This window comes from Catharus ustulatus, chromosome 40 (genome assembly GCF_009819885.2).
Source record: "Catharus ustulatus isolate bCatUst1 chromosome 40, bCatUst1.pri.v2, whole genome shotgun sequence".
NCBI lineage: Eukaryota > Metazoa > Chordata > Aves > Passeriformes > Turdidae > Catharus > Catharus ustulatus.
The window spans coordinates 591,960-615,716 of record NC_046260.1 but is presented as its reverse complement, the minus strand read 5'-3'; the positions used below and the strand labels follow the sequence as shown (position 1 = coordinate 615,716).

Sequence of the window (23,757 nt, the reverse complement as noted above, 5' to 3'; positions counted from 1 at the left end):
CCTGTGCCACTTCCGGCGTCTCCCAGCAACGCGTCCCGCCGCCTCGTGTTACTTCCGGCGTCTCCCAGCAACGCTTCCCGCCGCTCTGTGCCACTTCCGGCGTCTCTTAGCAACGCCTCCCGCCGTGTTACGTCACTTCCGGCGCGCTCCAAGATGGCGGCGGCGAGCGGCGGCGGCCCCGGAGCGGCCGCGGAGGCCCCGGGAGGGCCCGGGGGGGCCCCGGGCGGGCCCCGAGCGGCTCCGGAGGCTCCCGGGGGGCCCGGGGGGGGTCCCGGGGCCGCTCGGGGCGCTCCGGGAGCGGCGGGGCCCGCGCGGGACGCGGAGGTGGCGGTGGAGATCGGGGAGACGTACCTGTGCCGCAGGGCCGACGGCAGCTGGCGTCAGTACTGGGATTGTACTGGGAGTGTACTGGGATTGTACTGGGAGGGTACTGGGGGGGTACTGGGGGTGCTGGGATAGGATACTGGGAGTTACTGGGATGGGATACTGGGGTGTATTGGGGGTGTACTGGGAGTTACTGGGAATGGGATCGGGGGTGGGGAGCTGCTCCCAGTCCTTCCCAGTTTGTTACTGGTTCAGAACTGGTCCCAGTCCCCTTCTAGGCCCCGTTCCCACTTTGTAACTGGTCCCAGTTTGTTCTCAGTTTGTAACTGGTCCCAGTCCCATTCCCAGTTTGTTACTGGTTCCAGTCCCAGTTTGTAACTGGTCTCAGTTTGTTCCCAGTTTGTTCCCGGTTTGTAACTGGTCCCAGTTTGTTCCCAGTCTGTTCCCAGTTTGTAACTGGTCCCAGTTTGTTCCCAGTCCATTCCCAGTTTGTAACTGGTCCCAGTTTGTTCCCAGTTTGTTCCCAGTCTGTTCCCAGTTTGTAACTGGTCCCAGTTTGTTCCCAGTCCATTCCCAGTCCGTTCCCAGTTTGTAACTGGTCCCAGTTTGTTCCCAGTCCATTCCCAGTCCGTTCCCAGTTTGTAACTGGTCCCAGTTTGTTCCCAGTCCATTCCCAGTTTGTAACTGGTCCCAGTTTGTTCCCAGTCCATTCCCAGTTTGTAACTGGTCTCAGTCCCAGTTTGTAACTGGTCCCAGTTTGTTCCCAGTCTGTTCCCAGTTTGTAACTGGTCCCAGCTTGTTACTGATCCCATTCCCAGTTTGTAACTGGTCCCAGTTTGTTCCCAGTCCATTCCCAGTTTGTTTCCAGTCCGTTCCCAGTTTGTAACTGGTCCCAGTCCGTTCCCAGTCTGTTCCCAGTTTGTAACTGGTCCCAGTTTGTTCCCAGTCCATTCCCAGTTTGTTCCCAGTCCGTTCCCAGTTTGTAACTGGTCCCAGTTTGTTCCCAGTCCGTTCCCAGTTTGTTCCCAGTCCATTCCCAGTTTGTTCCCAGTCCATTCCCAGTCCATTCCCAGTCCATTCCCAGTTTGTAACTGGTCCCAGTTTGTTCCCAGTCCGTTCCCAGTTTGTAACTGGTCCCAGTTTGTTCCAGACTCGGCCGAGGTGATCCAGTCCCGCCTGAACGAGCAGGAGGCGCGCGAGGAATTCTACGTGCACTACGTGGGCTGTGAGTACTGGGCAAACTGGGCAAACTGGGAGGGACTGGGAGGGACTGGGAGGGACTGGGAGGGACTGGGATGGACTGGGATGGACTGGGAGGGACTGGGAGGGGACTGGGACAAACTGGGAGGGACTGGGATGGACTGGGATGGTTCCCAGTGCTCCCAGTATAAACCAGTGCTCCCAGTTAACCCTAGATCAGGAGCACTGGGATGGACAGGATGAGCTGGGATGGCTCCCAGTACAAACCAGTGCTCCCAGTACAAACCAGTGCTCCCAGACCGTGGGAATTTCGGGGAATTTCGGGGATTTGAAGGCACTGGGCTGTACTGGGGGTGTCCCAGTGCTCCCAGTACAAACCAGTACTCCCAGTTAACCCCAGTTTAGGATGATTTGAGGGGATTTGAGGGAGCTGGGATGGTTCCCAGTAACTCCCAGTACAAACCACACCGTGGGAATTTCGGGGATTTGAAGGCACTGGGCTGTACTGGGGGTGTCCCAGTGCTCCCAGTACAAACCAGTGCTCCCAGTTAACCGGCGCCTGGACGAGTGGGTGGACAGGAACCGCCTGGCCCTGTCCAAGAGCCTCAAGGAGGCCGCCCAGAAGAGCTCGGAGCCGTTCCTGGGCGAGCTGGCCGAGCCCGAGCGCAAAATCACCCGCAACCAGAAACGCAAACACGACGAGATCAACCACGTGCAGAAGGTACTGGGAGCACTGGGAGGGGACTGGGAGGGACTGGGAGGGACTGGGATGAACTGGGGTGGACTGGGAAGAAGCAGGAAGGAATTAAAGGGGACTGGGAGGGAATTGGAAAGGGATTGGGAGGGACTGGGATGGACTGGGAGGGACTGGGATGGATGAGGAGTGAGTTAAAAGGAACTGGGAGAGACTGGGGACCACTGGGATGGGACTGGGAGGGACTGGGAGTGAGTTAAAGGAGACTGGGAGGGACTGGGAGGGACTGGGATGGACTGGGAGCGAGCTAAAGTGGATTGGGAGTGGCTGGGAGGGAGTTAAAGGGGACTGGGATGGACTGGGAGCCACTGGGAGGGGAGTGGGAGGGGATTGGGAACCACTGGGAGGGACTGGGAAGCACTGGGAGGGGACTGGGAGGGACTGGGATGGGCTGGGATAAACTGGGAGGAACTGAGAGGGAAGTGGGAGGGACTGGGATTGAGTTAAAGGGGACTGGGAGGGGATTGGGAGGGACTGGGATGGACTGGGAGGGGACTGGGAGGGACTGGGAAGGATTGGGAGCGACTTAAAGTGGATTGGAAGGGACTGGGAGGGAGTTAAAGGGGACTGGGATGGACTGGGAGCCACTGGGAGGGGAGTGGGAGGGACTGGGATGGACTGGGAGGGACTGGGAGGGACTGGGATGGACTGGGATGGGCTGGGATAAACTGGGAGGGGACTGGGAGGGACTGGGATGGATGAGGAGTGAGTTAAAAGGAACTGGGAGGGACTGGGAACCACTGGGATGGGACTAGGAGGGACTGGGAGTGAGTTAAAGGGGACTGGGAGGGACTGGGATGGACTGGGAACAAGTTAAAGTGGATTGGGAGGGACTGGGAGGGAGTTAAAGGGGACTGGGATGGACTGGGAGCCACTGGGAGGGAATGGGAGGGGATTGGGAACCACTGGGAGGGACTGGGAGCCACTGGGAGGGGACTGGGAGGGACTGGGAGGGACTGGGATGGACTGGGAGGGACTGGGAGGGAAGTGGGATGGACTGGGAGGGGACTGGGAGGAACTGGGAAGACATTGAGTACTGGTCCATACTGGTCTATACTGGTCCATACTGGTTGATACTGGTCTATACTGGTCCATACTGGTCCTTACTGGTCCATACTGGTCCATACTGGTCCCCACAGACCTACGCCGAGATGGACCCGACCACGGCGGCGCTGGAGAAGGAGCACGAGGCCGTGAGTGGGGGAGGGGGGGATCCCAATTTTTTGGGGATTTTTTTGGGATTTTTTTGGGATTTTTTGGGGGATTTTTTTGGGATTTTTTGGGGATTTTTTTGGATTTTTTGGGGATTTTTTGGGATTTTTTGGGGATTTTTTTGGGATTTTTTTGGGATTATTTTGGGATTTTTGGGAGATTTTTTTGGGGATTTTTTTGGGATTTTTGGGGATTTTTTTGGGATTATTTTGGGATTTTTTGGGGATTTTTTTGGGATTTTTTTGGAATTTTTGGGGGATTTTTTGGGATTTTTTGGGGGGATTTTTGGGGATTATTTTGGGATTTTTTGGGGATTTTTTTGGATTTTTTTGGAATGTTTTGGGGATTTTTTGGGGATTTTTTGGGGAATTTTTTGGGATTATTTTGGGTTTTTTTGGATTTTTTTGGGATTTTTTTTGGGATTTTTGGGGATTTTTTAGGGATTTTTTGGGGATTTTTTGGGATTTTTTTGGGATTATTTTGGGATTTTTTGGGGATTTTTGGGATTTTTTTGGGGATTTTTTTTGATTTTTTGGGGATTTTTTGGGATTTTTTTGGGGGATTTTTGGGGATTTGTTTGGAATTTTTTAGGGATTTTTTGGGATTTTTTTGGGATTTTTGTGGGATTTTTTGGGGATTTTTTGGGGACTTTTTTGGGGATTTTTTGGTGGGAATTTTGGGATTTTTTTGGGATTATTTTGGGATTTTTTGGGGATTATTTTCGGATTTTTTTGGGGATTTTTTTGGATTTTTTGGGATTTTTTTGGGCATTTTTTGGGATTATTTTGGGATTTTTTGGGATTTTTTTTGGGGATTTTTTGTGGGATTTTTTGGGGATTTTTTTGGAATGTTTTGGGGATTTTTTTGGCATTTTTTGGGCATTTTTTGAGTTTTTTTTGTGGGATTGTTTGGGATTTTTTGGGATTATTTTGGGCATTTTTTGGGGATTTTTTGGGGATTTTTTGGGATTATTTTGGGATTTTTTGGGATTTTTTTGTGGGATTATTTTGGATTTTTTTGGGGATTTTTTTCAGGATTTTTTCAGGATTTTTTTTGGGGATTCTGGAGTCCCCAGGTGAGCTCACCTGCCTCACCTGTCCCTCCCCAGATCACCAAGGTGAAGTACGTGGACAAGATCCACATCGGGCACTACGAGATCGACGCCTGGTACTTCTCCCCGTTCCCGGAGGATTATGGGAAACAACCCAAGCTCTGGATCTGCGAATTCTGCCTGAAATACATGAAATACGAGAGGAGCTTCCGGCTGCACCTGGTGAGCACACCTGGGGACACCTGGGGGGGCAGGGACACACCTGGGGGGTGCAGGGACACACCTGGGGACACCTGGGGACAGCTGGGGGGGGCAGGGACACACCTGGGGACACCTGGGATACACCTGGGGACACCTGGGGACACCTGGGGGGGTCAGGGATACACCTGGGGGGGTCAGGGATACACCTGGGCACGCCTGGGGACACCTGGGGACACCTGGGATACACCTGGGGACACCTGGGGGGGTCAGGGACACACCTGGGCACACCTGGGGACACCTGGGATCCATTGGGATACACCTGAGCATACCTGGATACACCTGAGCTCACCTGAGTGAGGTTTGAGGTCACCTGGGGACACCTGGGCCTCACTTCTCTCACCTATCTCACTTGTCTCACCTGTCTCACCTCTCACCTGTCCCACTTGTGTCACTTGTTCATCTCTCGCCTGTCTCACCTGTCCCTGTCTCACCTGTCTCACCTGTCTCACCTGTCTCACCTGTGTCATCTCTCTTACCTGTCTCACCTGTCCCTGTCTCACCAGTTTCTCCTGTCTCTCACCTGTCCCTATCTCACCTGTGTCTCACCTGTCTCACCTGTCCATATCTCACTTGTCTGACCTGTTTCTATCTCACCTCTGTCACTTGTCTCACCTGTCCCACCTGTCTCTCACCTGTCTCTCACCTGTCTCACTTGTCCATCTCTCACCTGTATCTCACCTGTCCCTATATCACCTGTCTCACCTATTTCTATCTCACTTGTCTCACCTGTCTCACCTGTCCCTGTCTCACCTGTTTCTCCTGTCTCTCACCTGTCCCTATCTCACCTGTCCCTCACCTGTGTCTCACCTGTCTCACCTGTCCCTCACCTGTATCTCACCTGTCTCACCTGTGTCTCACCTGTCTCACCTGTGTCTCACCTGTGTCTCACCTGTGTCTCACCTGTCTCACCTGTGTCTCACCTGTGTCTCACCTGTGTCTCACCTGTCCCTCACCTGTATCTCACCTGTCTCACCTGTCTCACCTGTCTCACCTGTCTCACCTGTCCCTCACCTGTATCTCACCTGTCTCACCTGTCTCACCTGTCTCACCTGTCTCACCTGTCCCTCACCTGTATCTCACCTGTCTCACCTGTCTCACCTGTGTCTCACCTGTCTCACCTGTGTCTCACCTGTGTCTCACCTGTGTCTCACCTGTCTCACCTGTGTCTCACCTGTGTCTCACCTGTGTCTCACCTGTCCCTCACCTGTGTCTCACCTGTCTCACCTGTGTCTCACCTGTGTCTCACCTGTATCTCACCTGTCTCACCTGTATCTCACCTGTATCTCACCTGTCTCACCTGTGTCTCACCTGTCTCACCTGTCTCTCACCTGTCTCACCTGTGTCTCACCTGTCTCACCTGTGTCTCACCTGTGTCTCACCTGTGTCTCACCTGTCTCACCTGTCTCTCAGCTGTCTCACCTGTATCTCACCTGTCTCTCACCTGTCTCTCACCTGTCTCTCACCTGTCTCACCTGTGTCTCACCTGTGTCTCACCTGTCCCCCCTGCAGGGTCAGTGCCAGTGGCGCCAGCCCCCCGGGCGTGAGATTTACCGCAAGGGGAACATCTCGGTGTACGAGGTGGACGGCAAGGACCACAAGGTGAGCCCAGGGGTGCCCAGGTGTGCCCAGGTGTGCCCAGGTGTGCCCAGGTGTGCCCAGGGGTGCCCAGGTGTGCCCAGCTGTGCCCAGGTGTGCCCAGGTGTGCCCAGGGGTGCCCAGCTGTGCCCAGGGGTGCCCAGGGGTGCCCAGGTGAGCCCAGGTGTGCCCAGGTGTGCCCAGGTGTGCCCAGGGGTGCCCAGGTGTGTCCCAGGTGTGCTCAGGTGTGCCCAGGGGTGCCCAGGTGTGCCCAGGTGTGCCCAGGGGTGCCCAGCTGTGCCCAGGTGTGCCCAGCTGTGCCCAGGTGTGCCCAGGTGTGCCCAGCTGTGCCCAGGGGTGCCCAGGGGTGCCCAGGTGTGTCCCAGGTGTGCTCAGGTGTGCCCAGGGGTGCCCAGGTGTGCCCAGGTGTGCCCAGGGGTGCCCAGGTGTGCCCAGGTGAGCCCAGGTGTGCCCAGGTGTGCTCAGGGGTGTCACCTCACCTGGGCTGGTTTTGGGACATTTTTAACGGGATTTTTTGGGCATTTTTTGGGATTTTTTGGGATTTTTTGGGGATTTTTTGGGGATTTTTTTGGATTTTTTTGGGATTTTTTTGGGATTATTTTGGGATTTTTTGGGCATTTTTGGGCATTTTTTGGGCATTTTTTTGGGATTTTTTTGGGATTTTTTGGGATTTTTTTGGATTTTTTTGGAGATTTTTTGGGATTTTTTGTGGGATTTTTTTTGGATTTTTTGGGGATTTTTTGGTGATTTTTTTGAGATTTTTTTGGGGTTTTTTGGGGAATTTTTTGGGATTTTTTAGGGATTTTTTTGGGATTTTTTGGGATTTTTTAGGGATTTTTTTGGGGATTTTTTTGGGGATTTTTTGTGGGATTTGGGGGATTTTTTGTGGGATTTTTGGGATTTTTTTGGGATATTTGGGGATTTTTTGTGGCATTTTTTTTGGGGATTTTTTGGGGATTTTTGGGGATTCTTTTGGGATTTTTTTGGGGGGATTTTTTGGTGATTTTTTTGGATTTTTTTTTTATTTTTTGGGGATTTTTTTGGGGATTTTTTTTGGATTTTTTGTGGGATTTTTTGGTGATTTTTTGGTATTTTTTTTTTTGGGATTTTTTTGGGATTTTTTTGGATTTTTTGGGCATTTTTTGGGTATTTTTTGTGGGATTTTTGGGGATTTTTTTGGGATTTTTTGGGGATTTTTTTGGGGATTTTTGGGATTTTTTGTGGGATTTTGTGGGATTTTTTTTTATTTTCTGGGGATTTTTTTTGGGATTTTTGGGGGATTTTTCGGGGGATTTTTTTGGTGATTTTTTTGGATTTTTGGGGATTTTTTTTGGGATTTTTTTGGGATTTTTTGGGATTTTTTGGGGAATTTTTTTTGGGATTTTTTGGGGATTTTTTTTGATTTTTTGGGGATTTTTTTTGGGGATTTTTTTGGGATTTTTTGGGGATTTTTTGGGGATTTTTTTTGGGATTTTTGTGGATTTTTTTGTGGATTTTTTGGGGATTTTTTGGGGGGGATTTTTGGGGATTTTTTTGGGATTTTTTGGGGATTTTTTTTTTGGATTTTTTGGGGATTTTTTGGGGGGGATTTTTTGGGCATTTTTTTGGGGATTTTTTTGGGATTTTTTTTGGGCATTTTTTGGGGATTTTTTTGGGAATTTTTTTGGGATTTTTTGGGCATTTTTTTGGGCATTTTTTTGGGGATTTTTTGGGATTTTTTGGGGATTTTTTTTTTATTTTCTGGGGTTTTTTTGTGGGATTTTTGGGGATTTTTTGGGGGATTTTTTTGGGCGGATTTTGGGGATTTTTTGGGGATTTTTTGTGGGATTTTGGGTGATTTCTTTTGATTTTCTGGGGATTTTTTGGTGATTTTTTTGGATTTTTTTTTGATTTTTTGGGCATTTTTTTGGGGATTTTTTAGGGATTTTTTTGGGCATTTTTTTGGGGATTTTTGGGATTTTTGGGGATTTTTTTGTGGTTTTTTGGTGAATTTTTTTGGGGATTTTTTCGGGATTTTTTCGGGATTTTTTGGGGGATTTTTTTTTTGATTTTTCAAGATTTTGGAGTGCCCAGGTGAGCTCCCCTGAGCCCCGCTGTACCCTCCCCCAGATCTATTGCCAGAACCTGTGCCTGCTGGCCAAGCTGTTCCTGGACCACAAGACGCTTTATTTCGACGTGGAGCCCTTCGTGTTCTACCTGCTCACCGAGGTGGATCGGCACGGCGCACACATCGTGGGGTACTTCTCCAAGGTGACACCTGGGGACACCTGGGGACAGCTGAGATACACCTGGGGACATCTGGGGACACCTGGGGACACCTGGGGACACCTGGGGACACCTGGGGACATCTGGGGACACCTGGGGACACCTGGGGACACACCTGGGATACACCTGGGGACAGCTGGGACACACCTGGGACACACCTGAGATTCACCTGGACACACCTGGGCACACCTGGGGGGCTGGGACACACCTGGGGGGCTGGGGACAGCTGGGGACAGCTGGGGACACCTGGGGACACACCTGGGACACACCTGGGGACAGCTGGGGACACCTGGGACACACCTGGGGACACCTGGGGACACCTAGTGGGGCTGGGACACACCTGGGGACACCTGGGATACACCTGGGCACACCTGGGACACACCTGGGGACACCTGAGATTCACCTGGACACACCTGGGCACACCTGGGGGGCTGGGACACACCTGGGGGGGCTGGATACACCTGGGGACACACCTGGGGACATCTGGGACACACCTGGGGACACCTGGGGGGCTGGGGATACACCTGGGGACACCTGGGACACACCTGGGGACACCTGGGGACACCTGGGACACACCTGGGGGGCTGGGGACACACCTGGGGGGGCTGGGGAACACCTGGGGGGGTGGGGACACACCTGGGGACACCTGGGACACACCTGGGGACACCTGGGATACACCTGGGGTGCACCTGGGCACACCTGGGGACAGCTGGGACACACCTGGAGGGGCTGGGGACCCACCTTGATACACCTGGGACTTACCTGAGCAAACTTGGGGACACCTGAGACACACCTGGGGACACCTGGGATACACCTGGGGACACCTGGGATACACCTGGGGACACCTGGGGGGAGCTGGGGGGTTGGGGACACACCTGGGGACACCTGGACACACCTGAGCAAACTTGGGGACACCTGGGACACACCTGGGGACACCTGGGGACACCTGGGACAGACCTGGGGGGGTTGGGGACACACCTTGATACACCTGGGACTTACCTGAGCAAACTTGGGGACACCTGGGACACACCTGGGGACACCTGGACACACCTGGGGACACCTGGGGACACCTGGGGACACCTGGGACACACGTGAGATCCCTTTAAGATCTGAAGAATTTTCCCAAAATTTGATTTTTTCACAAAAAATCCCCCCAAGAATCCCCCCAAAAAAATCCCCAAAATTTCCCGAAAAATTCCCCAAAAAATCCCTGAAAAATCCAAAATATTCCCCAAAAAATTCCAAAAAAAAATGCCCAAAAAATAAGAAAAAAAATAAAATAAATTTTAAAAAATCCCCAAAAAATTCCAAAAAAAAACCTCAAAAAATTCCAAAAAAATCCCCAAAAAAATCCCAAAAAATCCCCAAAAATTCCCTTGAAAAATCCCAAAAAAATTCAAAAAAAATCCTCCCAAAATAAGAAAAAAAATCCAAAAAAATTCCAAAAAAACCCTCAAAAAATTCCAAAAAAATTCCAAAAAAATCCCCAAAAAATCCCCCAAAAATTCCAAAAAATTCCAAAAAAAATCCCTAAAAAATAAAAAAAAATTCCATAAAAAACCTCAAAAAATTCCAAAAAAATCCAAAAAAATCCCAAAAAAATCCCCAAAAAAATCCCAAAAATTCAGATTTTTTTAAATTTTCCCCAAATCTGTATTTTTTGCAGGAAAAGGCGTCCCCAGATGGAAATAACGTTGCCTGAATGTCCCAAAAATCCCCCAAAAAATCCCTAAAAATGCCAAAAAAATCACCAAAAAAATCACCAAAAATTGAAAAAAATTTATAAAAAATCCAAAAAAAAATCCAAAAAAATCCCAAAAAATTCCCTTGAAAAATCCCAAAAAAATTTAAAAAAAACCCCCCAAAAATAAGAAAAAAAGTAAAATAAATTCAAAAAAATCCAAAAAAAATTCCAAAAAAACTCAAAAAATTCCAAAAAAATTCCAAAAAAATTTCTAAAAAATCCCCAAAAAAATCCCAAAAAAATTCCCTTGAAAAATCCCAAAAAAATTCAAAATAAATCCCCAAAAAATAAGAAAAAAAATCAAAAAAAATTCCAAAAAAACCTCAAAAAATTCCAAAAAAATTCCCAAAAAATCCCAAAAAAATCCCAAAAAAATTCCTAAAATTCAGAATTTTTTAAATTTACCCAAAATTTGTATTTTTTGCAGGAAAAGGAGTCCCCAGATGGAAACAATGTTGCCTGAATGTCCCAAAAATCCCCAAAAAAATCCCTAAAAATCACCAAAAAAATCACCAAAAATTTAAAAAAATTTCTAAAAAATCCGAAAAAAATCCCAAAAAATCCCAAAAAATTCCCTTGAAAAATCCCCAAAAAATTTAAAAAAAATCCCCAAAAAATAAGAAAAAAAAAAAAAATAAATTTTAAAAAATCCCCAAAAAATTCAAAAAAAACCCTCAAAAAATTCCAAAAAAATCCCAAAAAAATCCCAAAAAAATTCCAAAAAAATCCAAAAAAATCCAAAAAAATCCCAAAAAATTCCCTTGAAAAATCCCAAAAAAATTCAAAAAAAATCCCCAAAAAAGAAGAAAAAAAATAAAATAAATTGAAAAAAATCCCAAAAAAATTCCAAAAAAAACCCTCAGAAAATTCCAAAAAAATTCCAAAAAAATCCCAAAAATTCAGATTTTTTAAAATTTACCCAAAATTTGTATTTTTTGCAGGAAAAGGAGTCCCCAGATGGAAACAACGTTGCCTGAATGTCCCAAAAATCCCCCAAAAAATCCCTAAAAATACCAAAAAAATCACCAAAAAAATCACCAAAAATTTAAAAAAATTTCTTAAAAATCCAAAAAAAAATCCAAAAAATCCCAAAAAATTTAAAAAAAATCCCAAAAAAATTCAAAAAAAAATCCCCAAAAAATAAGAAAAAAAAATCAAAAAAAATTCCAAAAAAATTCCAAAAAAAACCTCAAAAAATTCCAAAAAAATCCCAAAAAAATCCCAAAAAAATCCCTAAAATTCAGATTTTTAAAATTTTCCCCTAATCTGTATTTTTTGCAGGAAAAGGAGTCCCCAGATGGAAATAACATTGCCTGAATGTCCCAAAAATCCCCCAAAAAATCCCTAAAAATGCCAAAAAAATCACCAAAAAAATCACCAAAAATTTAAAAAAATTTCTTAAAAATCCAAAAAAAAATCCAAAAAAATCCCCAAAAATTCCCTTGAAAAATCCCAAAAAAATTCAAAAAAAATCCCCAAAAAATAAGAAAAAAAATAAAATAAATTCAAAAAAATCCCAAAAAAATTCCCAAAAAATTCCAAAAAAAACCCTCAAAAAATTCCAAAAAAATCCCAAAAAAAATCCCAAAAATTCAGAATATTTTAAATTTACCCCAAATTTGTATTTTTTGCAGGAAAAGGAGTCCCCAGATGGAAATAACGTCGCTTGCATCCTGACCCTGCCCCCGTACCAGCGCCGGGGCTACGGGAAATTCCTGATCGCCTTCAGTCAGTGAAATTGGGGCAAATTTGGGCAAATTTGGGCAATTTTGGGGATTTTTGGGGATTTTTGGGGGTCCTGAAAAATTTGGGATGGAAAAAAATGGCAGGAAAAAAAATTGGGAAAAAAAAAATTTGGGTGGGAAAGGGAAAAAATTAAAAAAAAAATCTTAAAAAATAAAATTTTTCCTTTAAAAAATTCAATTTTGAGGGAGCTCCTGAAAATTTGGGAAAATTAAAAAAGAAAAAAAAAATCAAGAAAAAGTTGAGAAAATTGGGGAAAGATTTAAAAAAAAAAAAAAAAAAAAAGGAAAAATTTGGGGAAATTTCCCCCCCAAAAAAATGGTATTAAAAAAACAAAAATGTTGCAAATTTTGAGATCATTTTTCTCCTAAAAAAAAACTAAAATTTGGGAAAAATTGGAGGAAATTTTAAAAGATTAAAATTTGGGAAAAATCTAAAAAAAAAAAAAATTAAAATTTGGGGTAATTTAAATAAAAAAAAATAAAATTTGGGAAAATATGGGGAAATTATTAAAAAATTAAATTTGGAAAAATTTCTCCTAAAAAAAAAAAAATTTGGGTAAAAATTCAGGATTTTTTATGGGAATTTTGCAGAATTTTGGGGATTTTTGGGATTCTCTGAAATCTCTGAATTCCCTGGAATTCCTTGATGGATTTTTGGGTTGGATTTGTTGGATTTTGATCAATTTTGGGTGGAATTTTGAGGATTTTGATCAATTTGGGGCTGAATTTGGGTGATTTTGGTCAATTTTGGGTAAAAATTTGGGATTTTTTTGGGGAATTTTGCAGATATTTGGGATTTTCTCTGGGAATTTTGAGATTCTCTGAAATCTCTGAATTCCCTGGAATTCCTGGATGGATTTTTGGGTTGAATTTGGGGAATTTTGGTCAATTTTGGGGCTGAATTTTGGTGATTTTGGTCAATTTTGGGTAAAAATTTGGGATTTTTTTGGGAATTTTGCAGAATTTTGGGGATTTTTGGGATTCTCTGAAATCTCTGAATTCCCTGGAATTCTGGGCTGGATTTTTGGGTGGAATTTGTTGGATTTTGGTCAATTTTGGGTGGAATTTTGAGGATTTTGGTCAATTTTGGGTAGAAATTTGGGATTTTTTGGGGAAATTTTGCAGATATTTGGCATTTTCTCTGGGAGTTTTGGGATTCTCTGAAATCTCTGAATTGTCTGGAATCCCTTGATGGATTTTTGGGTGGAATTTGTTGGATTTTGGTCCATTTTGGGTGGAATTTTGAGGATTTTGATCAATTTTGGGTGGAATTTTGAGGATTTTGGTCAATTTTGGGTAGAAATTTGGGATTTTTTTGGGAAATTTTGCAGAATTTTGGGATTTTCTCTGGGAATTTTGGGATTCTCTGAAATCTTTGAATTCCCTGGAATCCCTTGATGGATTTTTGGGTGGAATTTGGGTGATTTTGGTCAATTTTGGTCGAAATTTGAGGAATTTTCGTTCATTTTGGGTGAAAATTTGGCGTTTTCTGTGGGAATTTTGGGAAATTTTCCAGAACTTTTGGGGGAATTTTGAGGGATTTTGGGATTCTCTGAAATCTCTGAATTCCCTGGAATCCCTGGATGGATTTTTGGGTGGAATTTGTTGGATTTTGGTCAATTTTGGGGCTGAATTTTGGGTGATTTTGGTCAATTTTGGGTAGAAATTTGGGATTTTTAATGGAAATTTTGCAGAATTTTGGGGATTGTTGGGATTCCCTGAAATCTCTGAATTCCCTGGAATTCCTTGATGGATTTTTGGGTTGAATTTGTTGGATTTTGGTCCATTTTGGGCTGAATTTGGGTGATTTTGGTCAATTTTGGGTAAAAATTCAGGATTTTTTATGGGAATTGTGCAGAATTTTGGGGATTTTTGGGATTCCCTGAAATCTCTGAATTCCCTGGAATCCGTTGATGGATTTTTGGGTGGAATTTGTTGGATTTTGATCAATTTTGGGCTGAATGTTGGGGGATTTTGGTCAATTTTGGGTAAAAATTCAGGATTTTTTATGGGAATTTTGCAGAATTTTGGGATTTTCTCTGGGAATTTTGAGATTCCCTGAAATCTCTGAATTCCCTGGAATTCCTTGATGGATTTTTGGGTTGAATTTGTCGGATTTCCATCAATTTGGGGCTGAATTTTGGGGGATTTTGGTCAATTTTGGGTAAAAATTCAGGATTTTTTATGGGAATTTTGCAGAATTTTGGGGATTTTTGGGATTCTCTGAAATCTCTGAATTCCCTGGAATTCCTGGATGGATTTTTGGGTTGAATTTGTTGGATTTTGGTCAATTTTGGGCTGAATTTGGGTGATTTTGGTCAATTTTGGGTGGAATTTTGGCATTTTTTTGGGGAATTTTGCAGATATTTGGGATTTTCTCTGGGAATTTTCGGATTCTTTGAAATCTCTGAATTGCCTGGAATTCCTTGATGGATTTTTGGGTTGAATTTGGGTGATTTTGGTCAATTTTGGGCGAAATTTGAGGAATTTTTGTTCATTTTGGGTGAAAATTTGGCGTTTTCTGTGGGAATTTTGGGAAATTTTCCAGAATTTTTGGGGGAATTTTGAGGAATTTTGGGATTCTCTGAAATCTCTGAATTGCCTGGAATCCCTTGATGGATTTTTGGGTTGAATTTGGGGAATTTTGATCAATTTTGGGTGGAATTTTGGTGATTTTGATCAATTTTGGGCTGAATTTGGGTGATTTTGGTCAATTTTGGGTAGAAATTCAGGATTTTTTTTGGGAAATTTTGCAGAATTTTGGGATTTTCTCTGGGAATTTTGGGATTCTTTGAAATCTCTGAATTCCCTGGAATCCCTGGATGGATTTTTGGGTGGAATTTGTCGGATTTTGATCAATTTGGGTTGATTTTTCAGGTTATGAGCTCTCCAAGCTGGAGAGCACCGTGGGCTCCCCCGAGAAGCCGCTCTCGGACCTGGGCAAGCTCAGCTACAGGAGTTACTGGTCCTGGGTGCTGCTGGAGATCCTCAGGGACTTCAGGGGGACCCTGTCCATCAAGGACCTCAGGTAAAACCAGTATAACCCAGTACAAACCAGTATAAACCAGTACAAACCAGTACAGACCAGTATGGGCCCAAAAATCCCGATAGAAATACATAGAAACCAGTATAAACCAGTATGGAGTCTGGTTTTGGGAGATGCTCAGGGAGTTCAGGGGGACCCTGTCCATCAAGGACCTCAGGTAAAACCAGTATAAACCAGTATGGACCAGTACAAACCAGTACAAACCAGTACAAACCAGTACAAACCAGTACAAACCAGTACAGACCAGTATGGGCCAAAAAAACTCCATAGAAACCTATAGAAACCAGTATAAACCAGTATGGACTCTGGTCTTGGGAGATGCTCAGGGACTTCAGGGGAGCCCTGTCCATCAAGGACCTCAGGTAAAACCAGTACAAACCAGTATAAACCAGTACAGACCAGTATGGGCCAAAAAAACTCCATGGAGAGCTATAGAAACCAGTATAAACCAGTATAAACCAGTATGGACTCTGGTCTTGGAAGATGCTCAGGGACTTCAGGGGGACCCTGTCCATCAAGGACCTCAGGTAAAACCAGTATAAACCAGTATAAACCAGTATAAACCAGTACAAACCAGTACAGACCAGTATGGGCCAAAAAAACTCCATGGAGAGCTATAGAAACCAGTATAAACCAGTATGGACTCTGGTCTTGGGAGATCCTCAGGGAGTTCAGGGGAGCCCTGTCCATCAAGGACCTCAGGCAGGACCAGTATAAACCAGTATGGACCAGTACAAACCAGTACAAACCAGTATAGGGCAAAAAATCCCCATAGAAATGCATAGAAACCAGTACAGACCAGTATAAACCAGTACGGACTCTGGTCTTGGGAGATGCTCAGGGACTTCAGGGGGATCCTGTCCATCAAGGACCTCAGGTAAAACCAGTATAAACCAGTATGGACCAGTACAAACCAGTACAAACCAGTATAAACCAGTATAGGGCAAAAAATCCCCATAGAAACCTATAGAAACCAGTATAAACCAGTATGGACCAGTACAAACCAGTATGAACCAGTATAAACCAGTATAAGGTAAAAAATCCCCATAGAAATGCATAGAAACCAGTACAGACCAGTATAAACCAGTACAAACCAGTGTAAACCAGTATGGACCAGTATAAACCAGTACAAACCAGTATAGGGCAAAAAATCCCCATAGAAATGCATAGAAACCAGTATAAACCAGTACAGACCAGTATGACCCAGTACAGACCGGTACAAACCAGTACAGACCAGTGTGAACCAGTACAGACCAGTACAAACCAGTACAGACCAGTGTGAACCAGTACAGACCAGTACAAACCAGTACAGACCAGTGTGAACCAGTACAGGCCAGTACAAACCAGTACAGACCAGTGTGAACCAGTACAGACCAGTACAAACCAGTACAGACCAGTGTGAACCAGTACAGGCCAGTACAAACCAGTACAGACCAGTGTGAACCAGTACAAACCAGTATAAACCAGTATAGACCAGTATAAACCACTACAGACCAATACAAATTGGTACAGACCAGTATAAACCAGTACAGACCAGTATGAACCAGTACAGACCAGTACAGACCAGTATGGACCCATAAAAGTGTTCTGAGGCTGTGGGGGTCAGGGGTCACTCAGTGGTCACTCAGTGGTCACTGTGATCACTCAGTGGTCACTCAGTGGTCACTCAGTGGTCACTGTGGTCACTCAGTGGTCACTCCCACTGGTCAGTGGTCACTCAGTGTCACTCTGTGGTCACTCAGTGGTCACTCAGGGTCACACAGGGTCACTGTGATCACTCAGTGGTCACTCAGTGGTCACTGTGATCACTGTGATCACTCAGTGGTCACTCTGTGGTCACTCAATGGTCACTGTGATCACTCAGTGGTCACTCTGTGGTCACTCAATGGTCACTCAGTGGTCACTGATCACTCAGTGGTCGCTCAGTGGTCACTCAGTGGTCACTCAGTGGTCACTCAGTGGTCACTGTGATCACTCAGTGGTCACTCAATGGTCACTCAGGGGTCACTCAGGGTCACTCAGTGGTCACTCAGTGGTCACTCTGGTCACTCAGTGGTCACTCAGTGGTCACTGTGCTCACTCTGGTCACTCAGTGGTCACTCAGTGGTCACTGTGATCACTCAGTGGTCACTCAGTGGTCACTCAGTGGTCACTCAGTGGTCACTGTGATCACTCAGTGGTCACTCTGTGATCACTCTGGTCACTCAGTGGTCACTCAGTGGTCACTCAGTGGTCACTCTGTGATCACTCTGGTCACTCAGTGGTCACTCAGTGGTCACTGTGCTCACTCTGGTCACTCAGTGGTCACTCAGTGGTCACTGTGATCACTCAGTGGTCACTCAGTGGTCACTCAGTGGTCACTCAGTGGTCACTGTGATCACTCAGTGGTCACTCTGTGATCACTCTGGTCACTCAGTGGTCACTCAGTGGTCACTCAGTGGTCACTCTGTGATCACTCTGGTCACTCAGTGGTCACTCAGTGGTCACTCTGGTCACTCTGGTCACTCAGTGGTCACTCAGTGGTCACTCTCTCCAGCCAGATGACCAGCATCATCAGCCCTGTGCTCACTCCCCATTGGGACGGGCAGCACCGTGGGGTCGATGGTCACTCTGTGCTCACTGTGGTCACTCTGTGGTCACTCCCACTGGTCAGTGGTCACTGTGGTCACTCTGTGGTCACTCAGTGGTCACTCAGTGGTCACTCAGTGGTCACTCTGTGCCCAGCCAGATGACCAGCATCATCAGCCCTGTGCTCACTCCCCATTGGGACGGGCAGCACCGTGGGGTCGATGGTCACTCTGTGCTCAGTGTGGTCACTCTGTGGTCACTCCCACTGGTCAGTGGTCACTCTGTGGTCACTGTGCTCACTCTGGTCACTCAGTGGTCACTCTGGTCACTCAGTGGTCACTCAGTGGTCACTCTCTCCAGCCAGATGACCAGCATCATCAGCCCTGTGCTCAATCCCCATTGGGACGGGCAGCACCGTGGGGTCGATGGTCACTCTGTGCTCACTGTGGTCACTCTGTGGTCACTCCCACTGGTCAGTGGTCACTCAGTGGTCACTGTGGTCACTCTGGTCACTCAGTGGTCACTCAGTGGTCACTCTGTCCCCAGCCAGATGACCAGCATCATCAGCCCTGTGCTGAATCCCCATTGGGATGGGCAGCACCGTGGGGTCGATGGTCACTCTGTGCTCGCTGTGGTCACTCTGTGGTCACTCTGGTCACTCAGTGGTCACTCTGTGGTCACTCTGGTCACTCAGTGGTCACTCTGGTCACTCAGTGGTCACTCAGTGGTCACTCTGTGCCCAGCCAGATGACCAGCATCATCAGCCCTGTGCTCAATCCCCATTGGGACGGGCAGCACCGTGGGGTCGATGGTCACTCTGTGCTCACTCTGGTCACTCTGTGGTCACTCCCACTGGTCAGTGATCACTCAGTGGTCACTCAGGGTCACTCAGTGATCACTCAGTGGTCACTCAGTGGTCACTCAGTGGTCACTCAGTGGTCACTCTGTCCCCAGCCAGATGACCAGCATCATCAGCCCTGTGCTCACTCCCATGGGTCAGTGGTCACTCCCATGGGGTTGGTGCTCACTGTGGTCACTGTGGTCACTCTGTGCTCACTCCCACTGGTCAGTGGTCACTCAGTGGTCACTCAGTGGTCACTCAGTGGTCACTCTGTGTCCAGCCAGATGACCAGCATCACCCAGACCGACATCATCAGCCCTGTGCTCACTCTGTGCTCACTCCCATGGGTCAGTGCTCACTCCCATGGGGTTGGTGCTCACTGTGGTCACTGTGGTCACTCTGTGGTCACTCCCACTGGTCAGTGGTCACTCTGTGGTCACTCTGGTCACTCTGGTCACTCAGTGGTCACTCAGTGGTCACTCTGTGCCCAGCCAGATGACCAGCATCATCAGCTCTGTGCTCAATCCCCATTGGGACGGGCAGCACCGTGGGGTCAATGGTCACTCTGTGCTCACTGTGGTCACTCTGTGCTCACTGTGGTCACTCTGTGGTCACTCAGTGGTCACTCAGTGGTCACTCTGTCCCCAGCCAGATGACCAGCATCATCAGCCCTGTGCTCAATCCCCATTGGGACGGGCAGCACCGTGGGGTCGATGGTCACTCTGTGCTCACTGTGGTCACTCTGTGGTCACTCCCACTGGTTAGTGGTCACTGTGGTCACTCAGTGGTCACTCAGGGGTCACTCAGTGATCACTCAGTGGTCACTCAGTGGTCACTCAGTGGTCACTCTGTGCCCAGCCAGATGACCAGCATCATCAGCCCTGTGCTCACTCCCATGGGTCAGTGGTCACTCCCATGGGGTTGGTGCTCACTGTGGTCACTGTGGTCACTCTGTGCTCACTCCCACTGGTCAGTGGTCATTGTGGTCACTCAGTGGTCACTCAGTGGTCACTCTGTGTCCAGCCAGATGACCAGCATCACCCAGACCGACATCATCAGCCCTGTGCTCACTCTGTGCTCACTCCCATGGGGTTGGTGCTCACTGTGGTCACTGTGGTCACTCCCACTGGTCAGTGGTCACTCAGTGGTCACTCCCCTGTCCAGCCAGATGACCAGCATCACGCAGACGGACATCATCAGCACGCTGCAGTCGCTGAACATGGTGAAATACTGGAAGGGGCAGCACGTGATCTGCGTCACGCCCAAGCTGGTGGAGGAGCACCTCAAGAGCGCCCAGTACAAGAAACCGCCCATCACCGGTCAGTAATTAATGATTGGGGTTAATTAGGGCACTGGTTAATTGGGGTTGGGTCAGTCATTAATGATTGGGGTTCATTAGGGCCCTCGTTAATTGGGGAATTGGGTAATTAGTGCTGGGGTGGTGGGAAACCCCCCCGTGTGGGGAGTGGTTTGGTCCAGAAATCTCCTTTAGTTAATCTCCTTAATTAACTCCCTTAATTAACTCCCTTAATTAACTCCCTTAATTAACTCCTTTAATTAATCCCCCTAATTAATTTCTGTTAATGATTGCCACCCTAATGAGCTTCTCCTAAGGAATGTGCTCGTTAATTAATGTGTCTTAATTAGTCTCTGGATCCTCCCCCCAGTGATCAGCACTGAGTGGTTTGGTCCAGAAATCTCCTTTAATTAATCTCCTTAATTAACACTCTTAATTAACTCCTTTAATTAATCCCCCTAATTAATTTCTGTTAATGATTGCCACCCTAATGAGCTTCTCCTAAGGAATGTGCTCGTTAATTAATGTATCTTAATTAGTCTCTGGATCCTCCCCCCAGTGATTGGCACTGAGTGGTTTGGTCCAGAAATCTCGTTTAATTAACTCCCTTAATTAACTCCCTTAATTAACTCCCTTAATTAACTCCTTTAATTAATCCCCCTAATTAATTTCTGTTAATGATTGCCACCCTAATGAGCTTCTCCTAAGGAATGTGCTCGTTAATTAACACACCTTAATTATCCTTTGGATCCTCCCCCCAGTGATTGGCACTGAGTGGTTTGGTCCAGAAATCTCCTTAATTAACTCCCTTAATTAACACCCTTAATTAACTCCCTTAATTAACTCCTTTAATTAATCCCCTTAATTAATTTCTGTTAATGATTACAACCCTAATGAGCTTCTCTTAAGGAATGTGCTCGTTAATTAATGTGTCTTAATTAGTCTCTGGATCCTCCCCCCAGTGATTGACACTGAGTGGTTTGGTCCAGAAACCCCCTTAATTAACTCCCTTAATTAACTCTCTTAATTAACCCCCTTAATTAACTCCTTCAATTAATCCCCCTAATTAATTTCTGTTAATGATTGCCACCCTAATGAGCTTCTCTTAAGGAATGTGCTCATTAATTAACACACCTTAATTATGCTTTGGATCCTCCCCCCAGTGATTGGCACTGAGTGGTTTGGTCCAGAAATCTCCTTTAATTAATCTCCTTAATTAACACTCTTAATTAACTCCTTTAATTAATCCCCCTAATTAATTTCTGTTAATGATTGCCACCATAATTACTAACAAATCCCATTAATTACCCCCTCATTAACCCCATTAATTAATAACAAATACTATTAATTACTAACAAACCCCATTAATAAATAACAAATCCCATTAATTAATAACAAACCTCATTAATTACTCCTTCATTAACCCCATTAATTAATAACAAACCCCATTAATTACTAACAAACCCCATTAATTAATAAAAAACCTCATTAATTAATAACAAACCCCATTAATTAATAACAAACCCCATTAATTAATAACAAACCCCATTAATTACTAACAAACCCCATTAATTAATAACAAACCTCATTAATTACTAACAAACCCCATTAATTAATAACAAACCCCATTAATTACTAACAAACCCCATTAATTAATATCAAACCCCATTAATTAATAACAAACCCCATTAATTACTAACAAACCCCATTAATTAATAACAAACCCCATTAATTAATATCAAACCCCATTAATTCCCCCCTCAGGGCCCTAATTAACTGATTAATTATTGTTAATTGCAGTGGATTCCATCTGCCTGCGCTGGGCCCCCCCGAAGCACAAACAGGCCAAGGTGGCCAAAAAGTAAAAAATCAAAAATTTGCCCAAATTTGGGCTTTTTTACCCCAAAATTTTGGGATTTTTCCCTCAAATTTTCGCATTTTTTTTCCTCAAAATTCAGAATTTTTTTCCTCATTTTTTTGGATTTTTTTCCCTCAAATTTTGGGATTTTCCCTCATTTCAATTTTGGGATTTTTTTCCTCATTTTTGGGATTTTTTTTCCTCAAATTCTGGATTTTCCCTCATTTCAATTTTGGGATTTTTTTCCTCATTTTTTGGATTTTTTTCCTCAAATTCGGGGTTTTCCCTCATTTCAATTTTAGGATTTTTTTCCTCATTTTTGGGATTTTTTTTCCTCAAATTTTGGGGTTTTCCCTCGTTTCAATTTTGGGATTTTTACCCCCAAAGTTTGGGATTTTTTTCCTCAGTTTTTGGTATTTTTCCCTCCATTTTTGGGATTTTTTCCCTCAGATTTTGGGGTTTTTCTCCTCAAATTCTGGATTTTCCCTCATTTCAATTTTGGGGTTTTTGCCCCAAATTTCAGGATTTTTTCTTCATTTTTTGGGGGAATTTTTTTCTTCAATTTTGGGATTTTTTTTGCCTCAAATTTTGGGACATTTTCCTCGTTTCAATTTTTGGAATTTCCCAAATTTTGGAATTTTTTTCCTCAATTTTAGGATTTTTTTCCTCGAATATTTGGATTTTTTCCCTCAATATTTGGGTTTTTTTTTTCTCAATTTTTGGCATTTCAGTTTTGGGTTTTTCCCCAAATTTTGAGATTTTTTTTTTCCCCAAATTTTGGGGTCCCGAATAAAACAAGAACCAAAATCACGAGGAGTCTCAGAGTTTTAATTTATTTGTGGGGGGGGTCACAGAGATTTGGGGGGGTCCCAAAATTTTGGGGTGAAAATCCCGAATTTTGCAGATCCCAAAATTCCAATTTTAGAGTCCCACCCCCAAATTTTGGGGTCAAATCTCGAATTTTTGGGGTCCCAAAATTAGAATTCTGGGTCCCACTCCTAAATTTTGGGGTCCCTCCCATTTTGGATGCCCCAAAATTTGGGATTTTCACCCCAAAACCCAGCCCAGGACCCCCAAAATTTGGGATTTGTCGGGGTCACGTGGGAAATCCCGCCAAACGCGGTTCCGGCCACGCCCACTTCGGCGGGAACCAATCAGGAACCGATTCCGCTCGAAAAATCCCGCCCACACCTTTTGCAGCCAATCAGGAGGCACTTCTGCCCGGAAAATCCCGCCCCTCCAAGCGGCAGCCAATCAGAGGGCACTTCCGCCCGCCGCTTATCGTTTTAACCAATCATCGTCCACTTCCGCCCGCCTCTTCCAGTTTTAGCCAATCAGCGTCCACTTCCGCCCGCCACTTCCGGTTTTAACCACACAGCGGCCGCCATTCCCCGGCCCCGCTCCGGGCCCCGAAATCGCCGCTTTTTTCCTCAAAATTTCCCCCCCAAAAATCTCAAAAAAATTCCAAAATATTCCCCAAAAAATTCCCAAAAAAATAAAAAAAAAAATTAAAATGAAATCCCCAAAAATCCCCCCCCCCAAAAAAAAAAAAATTCCCAAAAATTTCAAAAAAAATAAAAATAAAATCCAAAAAAATCCCCTAAAAAATCCCCCCAAAAAATCCAAAATAATAAAAATAAACGTAAAAAATACCCAAAAAGTTCCCCAAAAAAATCCAATAAAATGAAAATAAAATTTTAAAAATCCCCCCAAAAATCAAAAAAAATAATAATAAAAATAAAAAATCCCCCCCAAAAATCCCAAAAAATCCAAAAAAATAAAAATAAAAAATTCCCCCAAAAATTCCAAAAAATAAAAAAATAAAAATAAAGAATTTTAAAAAATCCCCCAAAAAATCCAAAAAAAATAAAAATAAAATAAAAAAATTCCCCAAAATCTCCGAAATTCAATTACCGTAATTACGCCGCTTTTTTCCTCAATTTTTTCAGAATTTTTTTATTTTTTTGGGGGGGTTTTTGGGGTCCCCCTCCCCAT

General features: G+C 45.0%; 1 protein-coding gene across 1 annotated transcript; it reads left to right on the top strand.

Annotated features, from left to right (window-relative positions):
• The first annotated feature begins 153 nt into the window (after nt 1-153).
• KAT8 (lysine acetyltransferase 8) lies at nt 154-21,835 on the top strand. The gene is made up of 12 exons (XM_033084527.1): nt 154-206; nt 285-379; nt 1,475-1,549; nt 2,073-2,245; nt 3,418-3,471; nt 4,599-4,763; nt 6,312-6,401; nt 8,508-8,648; nt 12,042-12,135; nt 15,030-15,180; nt 19,772-19,926; nt 21,705-21,835. Exons 1-12 carry the CDS (start codon nt 154-156, stop codon nt 21,767-21,769), a joined length of 1,311 nt encoding a protein of 436 aa, XP_032940418.1. The 3' UTR covers nt 21,770-21,835.
• The last annotated feature ends 1,922 nt before the right edge of the window (nt 21,836-23,757 follow it).

Excerpts from the sequence above, each read along its gene's own strand:
- KAT8 (XM_033084527.1), top strand. The coding sequence starts at position 154 with ATGGCGGCGGCGAGCGGCGGCGGCCCCGGAGCGGCCGCGGAGGCCCCG. Across the intron at positions 1,550-2,072 it reads CTACGTGCACTACGTGGGCT|TTAACCGGCGCCTGGACGAG; the intron begins GTGAGTACTGGG and ends CAGTGCTCCCAG. Across the intron at positions 8,649-12,041 it reads TCGTGGGGTACTTCTCCAAG|GAAAAGGAGTCCCCAGATGG; the intron begins GTGACACCTGGG and ends TATTTTTTGCAG.